The 18,120-nt window shown below is 39.9% G+C and overlaps 1 protein-coding gene across 1 annotated transcript; it reads right to left on the reverse strand.

The window, feature by feature from the left end:
• Positions 1–8,315: 8,315 nt before the first annotated feature.
• On the reverse strand, positions 8,316–16,781 carry LOC117500274 (putative ferric-chelate reductase 1). Its single transcript, XM_034153086.1, has 7 exons — positions 16,675–16,781; positions 15,932–16,032; positions 13,511–13,714; positions 10,795–10,905; positions 10,184–10,325; positions 9,758–9,910; positions 8,316–8,917 (listed from the first exon to the last, which is right to left on the reverse strand). The coding sequence occupies exons 2-7, from the start codon at positions 16,028–16,030 to the stop codon at positions 8,865–8,867; spliced, it is 762 nt and encodes a 253-aa protein (XP_034008977.1). The 5' UTR covers positions 16,031–16,032; positions 16,675–16,781; the 3' UTR covers positions 8,316–8,864.
• Between the last annotated feature and the right edge of the window lie 1,339 nt (positions 16,782–18,120).

Consider the following 18,120-nt stretch of genomic DNA (forward strand, 5'->3'; position numbering starts at 1 on the left):
GTGTAAACTGTGTTGGACTGCTAAGCCATTGACACAGTGCTAACTGTGCTAACTAAGTTGCTAGAGTTTCCATATATCAACTCTAATATCAGCAGATGGCCTTGCATACATGTATCTCATAGCAGGAGAATGTCTGCATTCACACACAAAATACCTATTGACAGTATACTCCGGGTGATTTGCCGGTCAGTCGCGAAACGTAATTACATTATAGCTGGCGTAGCGATCTAACACACGGAGCTAGAGCTAGTTTTGGTCAGAAAAACATTTTTGTGATGCTACGTTGCTAGCGTTTAAATATATCAACTACAATGTCAGCAGATGGCCTTACATGTTTGTCATGGCAGGAGAATGTCTGCAGTCACACACACGGAATACTCATACAGTATACTGTACTGTGATTTACCGTACATTGTGACCGTACATATACTGCATGTAGCTAACGAGGCTAGCTGTATGCTAGCGCAAAACAATGTATTCATGCAAGTTACATTGTATGACCGAACGTAGCAGAATACCCGTATACGATTGCAATTATAAACACGTTATTGCTAGCCTAATATGAACCACTAGCTTTTGTTCATAGTAGTTTTATTACACTGCATTATAGTTGCCTTTCCTCCAAGCTAACGTTCATATCGTGTTAGCTACCAAGGTAAACAAAGCTAGGTTAGCATATTAGCAGGCAAGCTGTTCATTACACAACTACTACTAACGAATCTAAAACAACTAAGTTTCTCTAATATTTTGTGATTTGCATTTGATTTCGTCCAGCCAGATCCTGGCGGACAATCCATGACGGGGAAGGGATTCTACTACTACTGAGGGTGCTAAAAGGCACCGCACCGACTGTGCGCAGGCAAGATGCGAGGAGGAGGAATGGATGATATACCGTGTATATATGTATATTTATGTTCATTTTGTACATTTCTAAAAATAAAGTTTAATGGAAATACTTAGTAGGCCTATCCTTTCTTCCCTGAATTCATATATAGCAAACCATGATTTGATTTCTCATCAAACAGTAGTAGTTTATAACGGGTAAAAATAACTTACTCTTTGTTATGAGAGTAGCTCGTAGGCCACAACGGAAAGACAAGGAGACATACACGAGTTTACAAAACCACGGCACATTTATTGTGGTAAATGCAGAGACAGGTGGTCGAGGGGAGAGGGTCGCTCAGTTCGTCCTTCTGCAGCCGCTTTGGAGAGAGACTCCGGGCCGCTGGGATTAATAGCACCGGCTACGGAGGTGTCCGTGATCGCGCTGATTACCCTCTTCAGCTCCACCCCACCGTAAGACAAAGGCCCTGAGGCCGTCACACTCTTCTATAACAACAGTTAAAAATATATATGTATATAAAAATATACCGCTGTACCGACGCCATGATAAGACTGATGTTACGCTGAGAGCAGCCGGGAAAAGCACTGACATGGGCGCAGCCTGTCTGGTGGTTGACTAATCAGAACGAGTGGCCGAGCTGACCAATCGGAGCACACTAGGCTCACAGGGAGGGGGGGGCAAGAGCTCCAACGAGTCGTTTAGTGGAGAAAGTGAATACTGCTGAATACACATGCTTGACAGAGATGCTGTATGCGAAACCAATGTGAGTTTGGAAAATTGCACAGTATAAATCTATTTTAGTATACCTCAACAATGTAATTATGATCAGTGGAAATGGCCATGACATGGGCCCTTTAAGGGGAACTGGGGATATGTATCAGCTGCTTGTGTGACAGTCAGACAGTGAATACTTTAGAGCCGTGTGAGCTAACCCGGAGCTAACGGGAGAATACACTCGTGGAAGAGCAGCCAGCACTGCAGCGGTCGGTAAATGCCGCTGAAACACATTAATAAACAATGAACCACGGCACTCTGGAGAAAAGTATAAGGTTGGAGAAGTCGTTATTTAATTTAATCTGGCTTCGTATGATTAAAAGCAACGCAGTCCCCGGCCCGTTGTTGTTGTGAGGTGAGCTCCGTTGGGGAGAAAATCAGCGACGTAAACTGTGACGTCATGACGCAGCAGCGGCAGCACCAGTCGGTCTCTGAGCGGTGTGAAAAGAGCCGGAGCTAAATCGAAGTACCGGTTCCGAACCTGAAAAGCTCTAGCACGGAGCTTGAACCGGAGTTGCGTTGGTGTGAAAGGGGTATCTGAGTCCTGACTCCAATTGCTTCAGAAGTTTCCCCCACAGCCACCATTTTGGAGTTTCTGCAGTCCCTTCTAGATAGTGGACGTTCTCACTCTACTTTGAGAGTTTATGTGGCTGCTATTTCGGCCCGACATGTTGGAGTCGACGGTGCCACGGTGGGGTGCCACAGGTTGGTGTCCCTCTTCCTGAGAGGGGCTTTACGGCAGCGTCCCCCTAGCACCCCGAGGGCTCCGGCTTGGGACCTGCCCCTGGTGCTGGATGCCCTATCATCTCCTCCCTTCGAGCCCCTGGCCCAGGTGGGACTTAAGTGGCTGTCCATGAAGGCAGCATTTCTGCTTGCCATAACCTCAGGGAAGCGAGTTGGGGAGTTGCATGCCCTCTCTGTGAGCGATACATGCCTGAGGTGGAACTCCGATGGCTCAGGTGTTGCACTTTGGGCAAATGTGGCATTCCTGCCCAAGGTCCTATACCACAAACCAACTTCAATCAGCCTATCCAGCTGGCACGCTTTGACATTCAACAGGAGAGCAGCACGTCTGAATTGCTGTGCCCTGTGCTTGCCCTAAGGGCGTATATTGATGCTACTGCCTGTATACGGCAGTCGGTTCAGCTCTTCGTTAGCCATGGCGGCACTAAAAAAGGTTGTGTTCTCTAAATATCGGCTGTCCCACTGGGTTGTCGATACCATCTCACATGCCTATGGGGCCAGTGGCCGCTCTACAAGGAGCATCTCAACATCTTGGGCTGCCCCTGGAGACCATCTGTGTCGCGGCGTCGTGGGCGTCTTCTGGCACATTCTCCAGGTTGTATCGGTTTAATGTCGCCACTCCCCATCCTTTGGACGTGGTCCTATTGCCGAGCTCCGCTGCTTCCAGTTAGTGAGTAAGTGCTTGGATTCTTCATGACATTGTTGGTTTAAGTCATCCAGTGCTTAAAGCACCGCCTCTGGCGGTCAGTAGGGATGAAATAGAATGAAAGTTATGACTGTAACTACGGTTCTATGAGTCCCGGATGACCGCCAGAGTATCCTGTCACTCAGAATCCTTGTGTTCTCGCGAGAAGATTCTGGGAACAGATCCTCTGACGACACCGGCAGATATAGCCCGGTGTCACGTGGGGTCACAGGTGACTTTGTTGGTATTGGTACTCGACCTGCGCATGCGCGTGATGGGCATATCCAGTGCTTAAAGCACCGCCTCTGGCGGTCATCCGGGATTCATAGAACCGTAGTTACAGTCATAACTTTCGTTCTGCATTGTTATTCAAACACTCCCTTTGTCTTATTAATGAAAAATAAAAAAGTGTTCCTCATTCTGTGAGATGCCTAATATTATCTAAGATATGAACTGAGCTAATGGAAAATATTCCAGAGACTGCCTATCCCTTCTATTCATTTAAAATATTCCACAATCTGGTCTAGAGTAACTTATTCAACATCATCTGAATATCCGTCTGATTTTAAAATGTTTATTTAGCGCAATACTTTTTGATTTGAGTCTTTAAATGAAGTTTGAAATTGTTTTGTTCCTCCACCCTAAATCTTGTTGTATTAAGATTAGATATTAGATATCAAATAGCGTCAGCAGGAAACAAAGTCGCTGAGAGGCTGAGGCCGGGCCTGTTTGATATTGTGTGACACGCTACAAAAAAGTACTTGCTGAGATCAAAAACTCTGTTGAAAAATAATGTAGTTTAATGAAAACTGGGATGATCAACTTATTTTCCTTGGACATAGACATCGTTATAATAATCAAAGCAATCATTAAACTGCGGTCAACAAAAAGTAAACGACCCTGTGTCACCCTCTCTTCCACACACACACCTCACGCAGGTGAACAGGATTTTAATGAGTGCCGCCCATATCCATGTGACCCAAGCCAACCAATCAATTGTGATCAAACAAATATCTTATATTAAAACAAAACTCATTACTGTACACGCTTCATGACTCCTACAGCCGCTAAATTGAAACACTTTTGTCCTGTGAACCAATTCACCATTAAAAAGAGCTCTATAAAATGACACACTGTTATTAACACAAAGTATACATGCATATTTTTATTCATTTGTGTTTCATTAAACCCAAAGTCTCTCGTTTTGTCTGTACTACTAAAAAACAACCTTGCCTTGAAATTAGAAACATTCTTTGGATAAGACTCATACGATAAGAGAAGTAAAGATATGGTTGTATCAGCACCTCCTTAGTTAAACACAGCCACCAGCCCACCACTCAAACACAGTACATGTTGATCCTGTTCCTTTGCTACTTTTCTGTTCATTGACTTTTAACCTATTTTGCTGTTAAGGTGTCAGGAATTCTTCTTTGAGGAAACGTATTGTAATGAGATTTATTACACATGCCTCTTAACCTCTTAAGCCCTGAGCCTGTTTTTCAGGTCTGGTTTCAGGTCTGGTTTCAGGTCTGGTTTCAGGTCTGGTTTCCGTTACAGTAAGAGCAGAATAGGACATTAAATACAACATGCACACCCAGAGTAAACTCATCAAGGCTTTAAGATTATTTTACTGAAAGACAATTATTATTAATCAGCACTAAAAACTATCAGGAGTGAAAATCTTTCAATAAGAGAAATTAACACACATTTGTATTGAGCTATTTGTATATATCGAATTCAATTTTTAAAGCCTTGTGGTTTGCAGAATTGTCCTCTTATATTTTAATTTATTATCACCTTAATTCGTTTTTCTACCCATCCAAAAATAAAAAAATGGCTTTTCAAATTGTTTACGAAGTGCTTTACTGTAATAAGCAGCAATTCCTTGATGTAAAAATAAAAAAAATTACCAGCACAAGTGCTTTCAATACTGTCGTTTTATTAGAACAGGTTAAAAACAAAGTACTCGTTATACTGTAATATTTCTTGCAATACTCAAATCCAACAGGTAGAGTTTAGAAAATAAAGAAAAAGATCATAATGTATTTGTTTAACTCGTGCTTCAGCTCTCTGTCCCGCCCAGTGGTGACTGTTATCCACAGCACCACAGGACACCTTTAATGAATCTTTTCGATGTCTAAATGACCAAAATCTAGTATTTTTGTTTTTGTTTTTACTTTATCCCAATTTTTTCTTCCAGAATAAATTAGCATTTGTCACCTTTTGTGAAATTGTTGACTTATTATTTGTGTAAATGTGTCGTCAATGTCAGAGATCAAAAAACGAAGAAGAACAGACTGCGTGGTCTAAACAAACAACAAATAGCGTGTGCGTTCCATTTTCACTCTCGTCCATCGAAAACATGTTTCGTGCGGTACTGGAGCTATCAGCCATTGGAGTGTTGCTTGTGGAAGACATTCTCAAGCAACCGTTTCGCTTCTCATGCACTGATTCGCTAGCTGAACAGCCAATCAGAGTGATTTCTTTGTCCGACTGCCTGTGGCCGACGCACGGGACACACCAACGCATGGCCGTGCGTCGGCATGAAAGGCCAAATAAGGCGTGTCACGGCCGACGGTGCGGGACACACCAAATTGAGTTTGGGCGACAGGGCACGCTTCGTCGTCCGACTAACGAAAACGGCCGATTTCGGCCTGGTGTGTCAGGGCCTTTAAACAGATGCCCATATCTGTAACAGTCCACTTCCAAAAGCAGAAAAATCTCTCTTGCATCAAAAAGGGGACAAAAAGAAAAAACACTGGAAAAATCTACTCTTGATCCAGAAAATCAAAAACCATCCATCCACCAAACAGCGCCACCAAAAGGCCTCAGTGAAAAAAACACAAGGCCGGCTAGCCAACCACAACTCGAAAAGCATTTAAAAAGATAGACATCAGACCAGTTCCTCTGCTTGCAAAAAACAAAACCTGCAAAAGAGTGACGAAATCTGCAATAAATCATGGATCAGGGAGAAGCTGCGACTATAAAAACCAACAAGAGCCTCTTAGCTATGAGCTAGCTTAGCTTAGACAAAACGGTCCCGTCAAGGAAAAATCTTCACAATAAACGCAGGAAAACCAAAGCTACACAATCTTGCGAAAAATGGAAGAAACAGCAGCTAAGATGCATCCAAAAGAGTGGCGTTTCTTAAAAACCACAATCAGCGTGTGTGTGTTTTCTTTCAGGGGGAAAAGAGCGAGTTAGCATAGCTAGTTACCTCGCTAGCTAGCCATCACATAACGCTGGTAAAATAGAAAAAGCATTGTTGCAAAAAATCCAAAAAGAAAAAAGAATGGAAAAATAAAACAGAAATGTCTGGGAACAACATTTTAGGGTAAAATGTCTTGCTTTCAGTAAAACGTGTGACTACAGGCCGTCCTTTTATGAAGCTCTGAGCAGCTTTCTCTTACCACCGAGCTGTGATGGCGGTGGCGCAGTACTGGAAAAGGATGCTTGTTTTGGGTCATAGAACACCCCGGGAAGGCGGGGTCTGTGATTGAGCGAACATTCAAACAGCACCACCCACTCCGGTGTGGCCTGGTGTTTAAAACATACTCACCTGTTGTCTTTGAAAGTCAGTCTTTCCTACAAATATTTTTGCCTTGATTTCGTCGTTAAATAGAGTGGCGAAGTCCCTCCCCTTCCGGTGGACCTCCATGGGACCTTATTTCGGAAAAATTATGTATTGAAGTCAATGGAGAGAGAAAGATTATCTTTCGATCCCGTTTGAATTGTGCCACGAATTACACATATGATGTTTGTCAATTTAAAAGATAATTTTGCAAGTAAAAAAAAAAAAAATGTGTCGTAAAACTGTGAAGTAACACATTTGTTTGTGTGAAACGCTCAATGAACTACATCTCTGGTCTCACAGAACAACACACGTCACCAAGATGGCCATCACTACTGTCTTGTCAACAAAACGATTGACTACCCTCACTATCACCACAATGAAACACGTCCTGAAGAATGTCATGCAAAGCTGCCTGCCTGCCTTCCTTTGATTCTCTCTGAACTGCCTGGTCTTTTTAATGTTTAATGTCAACCATTTGTGCAGATAGCATGAAGTAGAGAAGATCGCCGATGCTAGCGTTAGCGTTAGCATTTCTCCCCCGGGCTTAAATTGTGTATTATAGAATGATCACACCGGTGACAGTACTATTCAAAGGGTTCACGAAATATGACTACTACTCTTACTGTTTAACATTTTGGGTTACTTAATGTTACTTCATGTTAAGGCTAATAAAAATGACAAGGCTGTAATGCTAACTAACGTGCTAGCTACTAGCTAGCTTGATCCAGACACTCCTGGTCCTTTCATCAGACGGGAAGCGAAAGAACGAGCAAGACCCATTGCTGGTATGATAACAACCTGGTACTAAGCACACAGGCATCTTGTTAAAGTTATTTTATCTTAGCCAGCGCCATATAGATAGATTCTATCTATATGGCGCTGATCTTAGCTATCTCTTAGTGGAGGAAAACAATTGTGACATCACTTACTCTGGGATTTGTAGTCTTTCTAGTTGCGTATTTTTCATAGTCTTATATTTCAACAGTTTTACGACAAACTGTGACTTTTTTGACATGGAAATTATTTTTTAAGATTGACAAACATCATATGTGTAATTCATGGCACAATTCAAACGGGATCGAAAGATAAGTTTTCTCTCTCCATTGACTTCAATACATTATTTTTCCGAAATAAGGTCCCATGGACCGGAAGTAGATGGGCGTGACTTCACCACTCTATAGGGTTTTAACGTTGTCTGTTTTACATAAGGAAACGGGTATTTAAGTCATAATTGTGAATTATGTTTAAAATGTTATTTTTGAGATTAATGGCAAATCACAAACCCTTTTTTTTCAGTTGTTGTGAATGATGCTGAGGTGATGTCATTCTATGGCTGAATCAATTAGTTGATTGACAGGAAGAAATAAATACTAGTTATTATGAAGAAGTCACTTTTCAAGCATCGATTCCCTGTTTTATGTGCTTTATTGGGAACATGTGCCCACTGCTTCTGTCTTATTCAAGAGATATCTGAGTGTTTTTTAGGTTTTAGACTGGTGATAAGACCATATTAAATTGCAATCACTGTCAGCTTTATATACTTTACTGGCATTTTTCACAAATAGTTAGATTTTATTCAGTACCTAAATTGTTCGTTGTGGTCCTAAAGTCATGGTTTGTTATGTGTACCATGATGCATTTTCAACATCTGTAGAAAAACTCTGTTAATGACATGACTCCACAAACAATTACAATTAAAATGTAATTTAATCATTTATTATTTCCCTTTGAAAAGTATTTTACAGTCACAGTACATTTTACATGTAAATATTAAAACACAATAATGACACAGCTGGTTTGGCTTGGGTTTCCCTGAATGTGTGTTGACGTTTACTTTAGTTTCAGTAAACAATTCAAAGCCTGCAAATGTGTGTTTATAAAAAACTACCTGAGGTGCTAGATAGGCTGGATCAGATGGAAACATATTACATAAATGCAAAACTGTAATTACAACACTTTTTCAATAGCCCTATGCAGGAAATGAATAACATAATTTATAATAATAATAATAATAATACATGGGATTTTTATAGCGCTCTTCCTAATGCTCAAAGACGGTTTACATATAACCAATTAAGTGTTTAATCTGGAGTTGGATCACAAAGTACATCTCATGAACAAACAAAGTGCAAAATGACCTTCAAACATGTCTTAATGAGTTCAGTGAAAATATTTTAATAAATAGCTTGACACTCGGTTTATTTCTTTCTTCATGGCATCAAACTGGACAGCTCTCTCTCCTCTCAGACTCTCAGCAGGACGGACAGCGTGAGGACGCTCAGCAGGAGCAGCACGGCTGGAGGGAAGGAGAAAGAAGATGTTAATCACAAAATGTTGAATCATTAGGCTCTTCCTCCTCTGCTGTTTAATTGTTACCATGGCGCCTCCTTTTTTTGTCTTTTGTTTACAGATATCCAGTTTTATATGCAGAGGTTTAAAAAAAGATGGATCCTAGTTAAATACCTTCACCCAAATACCATGTGAATTAATGGAGTTTTTTTTTGTCTAAGAATCTCCCTTCTACTCTAGATGATCCTCTAAACATGTCATTTGTATAGTGATATGGTTATATTTCAACCTGGTTTAAAAAACTCATAATTGTACGTCATAAAAAGTTATAGTATAGTAGAGCATTAAAAAGTCATAATATGGTACATTTTATGCCACGTTACAAAGGAAAAACATATGCTTTAAAAAGCAATTGGAAAAAATCAAAGTATGTCATAGAAAATATAGTAGGTTATAACAAAATATCATAACAATCATGGTATAATAAGTACTTATAGATGTCATGAGTATAAACAAATGTCATATTATAGCATGCCATTAAAAAAACATTCTCAAAAAAGTCAAAAACAAATAAGGACAATGAAGCCTTAAAAAAATGGTTTAATACTGTGAGCATCACAGATGCAATTCCAACCCATTGTTTAAATAATTAATACTAAATTCCATATTTCCAGGACACTGTAGGAACAATACAAACGTTTTTCCTCCTCCCACCCTTTACTGATCTTATCTCTCAGTATCTAGTTACTAGTCGTAGATTGCTCTCAAATGTGTTGAATCAGGACACCATATACTTCTGGACCGAAGCTTCTGAAAACCTGGAGAGAAATTATATGTATTTTCTTACCATGAGGCTGGAGAGCTCCACTGTTGTTGGGCATGGTGGTGTTGTTGATGGGTGCTGTGGTGGTGGGTGCTGCTGTGGTGGGGACGTTGCTGTCGGGTTTGGTGAGGTCCAGTGGTTTGCTGCCGAACAAGAGATTGAAGGCACCGAAAACACCTGAACAATCACAAGAGGAGGACAGATCAGTGGGAGGTTAGACATGTATTGACAAACCTTTAACATATAGTTAAATGCATTAAATACAGAATCGTATCAAATCATAAACGTTTCAAAGTGGAAGCAGTTTATCTGTTCTTATCTCTGGATATAAGCGTGCAAATCTGTAATGATATTTTTTTTAAATGTATGCCAAAAGGGAGAAAACAGTAAATAATCAAGCACTTATAAATAAAATAGTTATACAGTGTGTGTATCTGTGTGTGTACTTACTTCCGTCGAAGCTTCCGTTCCCGAGCAGGACGGAGAAGGTAGTGTCTTCACTGCTCCTGGTGTTGGAGGCGTTCACGTTGGGGACCGTAAACTCACACTTGATCATATTTCCGTTCACCATGCCACCGATTTCTTTCACTCTCTAGAAAAAGATAGATAATGTAATAACTGTCTCCAAGGCTGTGTGCTGAAGCCAAGGATAACATCTGCTTCACTGAGCAACTCGAATCTAACAGCAGCTGCCTCTCAAAACCAGACTTTTCAGATCAGTTTTCACATGTACAAATCTAATGTACAATCTAATGTTGGCATTTGATTGCAAACAGGTGGGTGACAACAAAAAAAAATGAACGATCTCTCTAGATTAAGAAACTATCATTATTCTAAATTAAATGTGTGACAGTTGAATGAATGGAAAATAATCTGAGTATCTGAGCAATATCATTTTCTCATATTAAGATTACATTGTAAGCAGTAGAAAAATCGATATGAAGGTATTTCAATTTCTGGTCCTCCATTGTTTCATATCACATAAATAAGTACATTTCCCTAAGTGTGAATACATGAATATGCCAACATCTCTCTGTATGAGTGTACATTTGAAATCTCACCGTCTCAGTTGGAGTGAGCATTTTGTCAGTGTTGTTCATCTGCATTGTCCGGAACAAGAACTTCCCGTTGTCCGAGCTGTTCTGAGCGCAGATGAAAAGCATGCTGGTACCCTGCGGAAATAAATATTGGTGAAAAGATGAGATGGCTTCCTTGAAGTTAAGACAATGACACATTGCTACAGTACAGTGTCTTTGTTAAGGCTAGGAATACGACAATAAAGAGATGAACAACTCTGGAGTTGAGTTTCCAGCTCTTATTGTTATGTTTTGTCTCTGTGTTCACCCGAGTGTGGTGTGTGTGTGTGTGTGTGTGTGTGTGTGTGTGTGTGTGTGTGTGTGTGTGTGTGTGTGTGTGTGTGTGTGTGTGTGTGTGTGTGTGTGTGTGTGTGTGTGTGTGTGTGTGTGTGTGTGTGTGTGTGTGTGTGTAAGAACAACTACAAAAGGGTGTTTGGTTCAATGTAGGTTAGAATATAAATACATGGGAGACGGGAGGATAATTCAGGAAAAAACACGGAATTTGTATACAACAGAAAAACTTGATGTTCTCTGAGATTTGAGTGCTCGATTTATAATAAAACGTTTAAAAAATACAAGATATTTTAATAAATTGTGAAATTATTTTGTCATAGTCGTTGGAGAAAACGTGTTAATAAAATAACGAGAACAAACTGGTGTTGTTTTAAAAAACAAGTGTGTGAGGCATCAAGAGTGTATAAATTATATTTGGGAAAGGCAGCAGCACAATACACAAACACAAGAAGGTCATTATGAAGCATGAAAGTATAATATTCAACCTATTTTTATGCTATATATCTTCAGCGTTTAAAGAAGTAGCACAATTAATGACAGTCTGACATTTTCCTTCAGTTTAAATCTTAGTTTAAATGTATGAAATATATTTGGCATCTGGGTAATGTTGCGTGACACACAAGATGAAACGTTGACGCGCGATTACATAACACATCATTGTAACATCAGGTAGTAAAACACCGGTTTATTACTTCTCTATGGAAACAAAGCAGCCGCATGGTGTTCCTCAAACAAATGTAGGCAAATGATGTTATTATGTGTCCTATTTCAGGGGCTGGATCCTCTGAATCAAAGCTGAACTTTATAATATAAAAAGGCACACATGCTGAAAACCCAACCCCACAAGGGAGGTCTGGGGAGATTTTTTAGAAATTCTAACATATAAACTACGCATTCTGGTACACTCTGAGAAGAAAATAAATAAATCTATTACTACCCGACATATTAATAATATTTAATGCCATTGTTTGTTTTTCACTTTGTTCTGACAGCTGAACTTGTCTGTGTGAATCGTGGGTAGGTAGATAGCTCCCATTGTTCTGTGACCTGTCAGTCATCAAACCGGGGGTCATATTTCATTATGTGTTCATTTTTATCTGAAGTTGTACCCATGGGTGCATAAAGAGTAGTTCTTCCGCAAAATTATTCTCCGTGGGGACTTCCGGCAACAATCTTGATTCTGATAGAGTGGCGAAGTCACGCCCATCTATTTCCGGTCCATGGGACCTTATTTCGGAAAAATAATGTATTGAAGTCAATGGAGAGAGAAAACGTATCATTCGATCCCGTTTGAATTGTGCCATGAATTACACATATGTTGTTTGTCAATCTTAAAAAATAATTTCCATGTCAAAAAAGTCACAGTTTGTCGTAAAACTGTTGAAATATAAGACTATGAAAAATACGCAACTAGAAAGACTACAAATCCCAGAGTCGCGTAAGTGATGTCACAATTGTTTTCCTCCACTTTTGCTTCCGGTCTGATGAAAGGACCAGGAGTGGCTTGATCAAGTTAGCTACCTAGCTAGTAGCTAGCACGTTAGTTAGCATTACAGCCTTGTCATTTTTATTAGCCTTAACATGAAGTAACATTAAGTAACCCAAAATGTTAAACAGTAAGAGTAGTAGTCATATTTCGTGAACCCTTTGAAGAGTACTGTCACCGGTGTGGTCATTCTATAATACACAATTTAAGCCCGGGGGAGAAATGCTAACGCTAACGCTAGCGATCTTTTCTACTTCATGCTATTTGCACAAATGGTTGACATTAAACATTAAAACGACCAGCAGTTCAGAGAGAATCAAAGGAAGGCAGGCAGGCAGCTTTGCATGACATTCTTCAGGACGTGTTTCATTGTGGTGATAGTGAGGGTAGTCAATCGTTTTGTTGACAAGACAGTAGTGACGGCCATCTTGGTGACGTGTGTTGTTGACCAGAGATGTAGTTCATTGAGCGTTTCACACAAACAAATGTGTTACTTCACAGTTTTACGACACATTTTTTTTTTTTGACTTGCAAAATTATCTTTTAAATTGACAAACATCATATGTGTAATTCGTGGCACAATTCAAACGGGATCGAAAGATAATCTTTCTCTCTCCATTGACTTCAATATATAATTTTTCCGAAATAAGGTCCCATGGAGGTCCACCGGAAGGGGAGGGACTTCGCCACTCTATTGGCCAGAAGACTCGAAAAAAAATGTCTGTTTGTCTGTTTGTCTTCTGTCTGTGTGGGATTTCGTTTGCCCTGATGTTAGGCAGTATTTACATTGTTACTCTACCTATTTTTCTATAAAGTGAAGATTTGTTTACCTATTTTTGATACATGCTCTGATAGAATAACTGTATGTATATATACAAAATGGCCACACTGCATGATTGTGTGTGTGTGTGTGTGTGTTACCTCTGAGGCGTTGGCAGTGACTCCCACAGCGATGTATCCTGAGGACTCTCCGCTCAGCTCGACGGAGAAGTCAACCCCGTTGGGAAGCACTGAGACGGAGGAGACCGCGGAGACGAACAGACAGGAGTTTCCAGAGGGGTCGCAGTTATCTGGGGTCTCCACACACAGTTTGGAGACTCCACAGCCATCTCGAGTGATGTTCACCTGTTAGACACACACAGAAACATCAACACGGTCTTTAAAGGTCCCCTATTATACTCTTTTTCATCAATATAGTTCTCAGATATTTATAAAACATGTCTCTGAAGTGTTTGGCTCCAAATACCAAACAGATCATTGCAGCATCCCATAATCCCCTCTGTTTCAGCCCTGTTTCAAAAGTAGTGATTCTCTGTCTGTTACTTTAGATGAAAATAAGGAGCCACTCCCCACGCCCCTCTGAGAGATATTTGGTTACAAAGAACACATTAGGCGCTTTCACACCGGAGTACTTTTCTCCATACTTTTCCCGTTTAGTTCCGATAGTGCCTGGAATTTTGCGTTCACACCAAAAAGAGAACTTAGTTCAGATAACTTTTACCCCCATTTTTAGTGCCTGCTAGAGAGCAGGTACTTTCCTGGGGAGAAAAAAAGACCAATTTCTGATTGGCTGGGCGAATTGCAAACCACGCCCCGTAAAACTCTGAAAAGTTTTGTGAAGCCGCCATTGTATTTGCTGGCATTAGCATTATTAGCATTAGCCCCGCGCACCAACGGAGAGAGAATAATTTATAGCAACACAAATAAAACATGGGAGCGGTGGAGTGATGAGGAGAAGCTGCTGGGAGTCCCAGCAGCTTCTACTGAAGCCAGTCCCCAACTCCGGGGGCTTCCGGCCGGGGACATCGGGTGGCAGTATACGCCGTGAAGTGGTTGCCAGTAAACCCAAAGCAGAAGAAGAAGAAGTGACGTCAGCGGCTTCATTTGCGTAATCCTCCCTCAGGGAACTTAATCCGGTGTGAACGCGATCTGTACTTAGTTCCATGGGGGTACTAAGTGCCAGGCACTAAGTACGGCAAAGTACTTGGTGTGAAAGCGGCTAATGACAACAAAAAATAACTGCCCACGCCCCTCTGAGAGATATTTGGTTAAAAAGAACACAATGGTGCTCTAGGAGGAGATTCAGGTGATAAGGTGGGGGGGGGGGGGTTACCTTGGTTAGTGATTGGCTGATGGTTAAACAAGCCAAAAAATCGTTATGACATCATAAAGTGGCCAAAATCTGATCAGCTCATTTTCAGACAGGTTTTTATATAAATGGATCAGGACAAAAAGTGAGCGAATCTTTTTTCCTGAAACTTTCAGAATCTCTTTACACAGAGGAGACATGATGATGATCAAATGATGGACTTCATTGTGTGTTAGGGATCTATTCCTATGGGGGTATTTAAGGGCAAAGCATAGCTGTTTGTGTGTAGTTTTGAAATCAATAGTATGTTTTAAGCATTTATTTAAGTATTCATGAAAAAGTGGATTTTGCATAATAGGTGACCTTTAAACATCTGCGGCTACTCTCAGCTGGCCTCATTCTTTCCTCCTCCTTCATCTATTTTGTAGTTAGATTGCATTTCATTTAGCTGACATTTTGTGTAGAAAGTGATTTACTATTTCTGCAATCAACCATGAGGATACAAACTCAGGACAGCAAGAATACTGCAACTACATTACCTTTAAATTCGACCAACAACTTGTTGTGCTGGTGCATTAGCTTCAAACATTTCTGTCAATTTTTTTTATTAAATGGTCTTCTTTTTTTGTTTAATGGCCAAGGTAGCTAACACTTTTTAGTTGGTGAGTTACACTTCACCAATTTGACAATTTGTCAGTTTACTCATAGCGAGGAGTACTCAGCATGTTACATAATGTCCTATTTATATTTCAAAAAGCTTTCTTAAGTATGTGAGATGTCTAGAAACTATTGAGTTGCATTATGGGAAGTGTAGGATCCACTGTGTTTTGGATCTTGACCAGTACTTGTCAATGTTTAGGCTATTTCGAATTGTTCTTGATTTTTTTTTAAATATTGATACTTTTATTATTATAGACCTCTAAAATCAGAGCCATCTTTTATGGTTTTGTTTGGCAAAGTTATGAATTTGAGTTTGTAAGTCAGGCTGCATCAACAACTTCTCAATAAAAGAGGAAAGAGAAGTCCAGACCGAGGAAATACGGCAGATTTTAAATACTACACTATACAGATCAACCTGACCTTTTATTAAAGAGCTGCTACATTTAAAAATATATTTGTAAATTATTATCAACCTTTCAAAATACGAAATTGGTCCTTGGAAAAATATTTGTTGGTTACCTGTTTGAAGTACAAAGGTCAAGCAGATCATTTGGTTATTTACATTCAGAGGATTGAAGTGAAAAAACTCCCACCTGTGTATTATTGGAAAAAGCCAAATGAGCCGTTCCCTGGACATCTGGTGACAGAAAGAGCAGCAACGCAGCGGCCAACACGATCAATCCTCCTTCCATTTCTATCAGGACGACAGTCATCGACAAACAATGGAGAGTTAACGTTGAACATGTCTGATCTGAGAGCCTTTCCATCACCGATTGACCCTCAGTTTTATTCGAAAATCTGAATTAATCCCAAAGATATTCTTTCACTCTTTCATTTAAGCAAGATTGTACATTTTTTTAAAACACAAGATGAATTTTACAAATACAGAATTTGTAGTAATGGATTATAATTGTTAGAGTTAATACATTTGTGAAATCCTGTTTAAAAATGATATACGAAAAAATAAAACTTCAGACCTTTGTTTTCCTCAGCAAATTGATAAAATCACTAAAAAAAGATTACTTTTATACTCTGTCTATACACTACTCTAGTACTAATAGTCCATCTTGCGTTCTTTGTCAGGCTTTTGAGAGAAAGTTAGCAAACTTAATCATCTACAAATGTAAAGTAATATTGAGTTTTTTGATCATCTGTAAACCAGAACACTTCTCAGTATCGTTAATCTATTCCAGGAAAAGTAAAAACATCATGAAATAGTCTTTAAAATCACACAGCAAACAACATTAAGAGAAAGAAGTGGGTATATTATTAAAATGAACAATAACAAAACATTAAAAGTAATCACTCAATAACCAGGCTTTTCATAGAGACTTACCTGAGGTGTGAGAGTCAAATGTTGAGTTTTAAGAAAGTTTCTTCAGCTGTTTTTGCTCCTCTGTGTGTGAGAGCTCCTGTGAGAATGATCAGCACTGATGCTGCGGCGGGTAATGAGGGAGAGGAGAGGAGGGAGGAGGGAGGAGGGAGGAGGGAGGATTAGGGGGTTTCTGCAACATCCTGGAACGGGTGTGTCTGCACCTGACTGACAAACTGCATGATGTGTTGAATCCGGGAAACAAACACAAGAGGAAATTCTGGTTCTCTGAGAAAGAGACATAACCAGGGTTCGAGTTATGTGGGAGCCAATGGGAGCTGAGCTCCCATAAGGAGGGGTCTGAGCTCCCACGGACGCAGTGAAATCATACATCTGTGGGGGTCGCTAATACATTACCAACAACCATTATTTTAATCACAAATAATGCACGTGTCAATGTAATTAGTATTATTGAAAATAAAAACATGTTTTCCAAAAGAACAACGCATCTCTTGAATAACAATATGCCTGCACTGCACCTCTTGCACAATCTATGCCTGTGAGCGTGCTGCGCGAGCCGAGATCATGTGTGTGTGCGTAGTTTAACCTTTTCATACAGGGCCGTGGTAAGTAGGGGTGCTGAGGGTGCTTGCAGCACCCCCTGATGGAGGACAGGGAATCTGCACGTCCACAAGATTAAATGGAAATATAATACAAATATAATACCAAAAAATGTTTTCCATGTGCCCTGAGAGGCTCAGTGAGGTAAAGGACTCTGAGTGTTTAGATAGTTCACTTTAGTCTAAGTTATCACAGTGTGTCTCAAACGGTTTTATCACAATTTATGTAAACAAATATTTCCAAGGCACACCTTTATAATTATTAGGATAAATAAAAACAGGTTTGAAATCATTCCAATGTATACTATAGGACAGTAAACCAACAATATCCTTTAAAACTGGAGAGATTAAAAAATATGGATAAATAAATAAATAAATGTTAACTGGTAAAATAAGATATAAATGAACCAGCAAAAATCTTGCCTAGGGCAGCAAATTGGTCAGAACCGGCCCTGGTGTCATCCCCACAGCACCCCCCATTCGAAACATGTTCCCGCGGCTATGTACAACAATACGCCCAAACTGCCCCTCCTTAAAAAAAATGACAGCTAGTATCTACCTCATTGTTTTGTTTTTAGAAAAACAAAAACTAGGTGTGTCTTGTTCTTGTTCTATCAGATGTTTAATGATTCAACATGTTTTTACACTTTCCTGTTTAGATTCTGCCTCGTGTTTGTTGTCATTGGGCCGTATGGAACAACATGTTCTATTCCAATGCTCAATTGCTCTAGGTCGGATTTCCTACTAACGTAATAGACACTTTGGACATTTATTAATCCTAGTAGATTGTGAGTCATCACTAGGCAAGGCGAGGCAAGTTTATTTATATAGCACCTTTCAACACAAAGCA

Source organism: Trematomus bernacchii, unplaced genomic scaffold, assembly GCF_902827165.1.
Source record: "Trematomus bernacchii unplaced genomic scaffold, fTreBer1.1, whole genome shotgun sequence".
NCBI classification, from domain to species: Eukaryota; Metazoa; Chordata; class Actinopteri; order Perciformes; family Nototheniidae; genus Trematomus; species Trematomus bernacchii.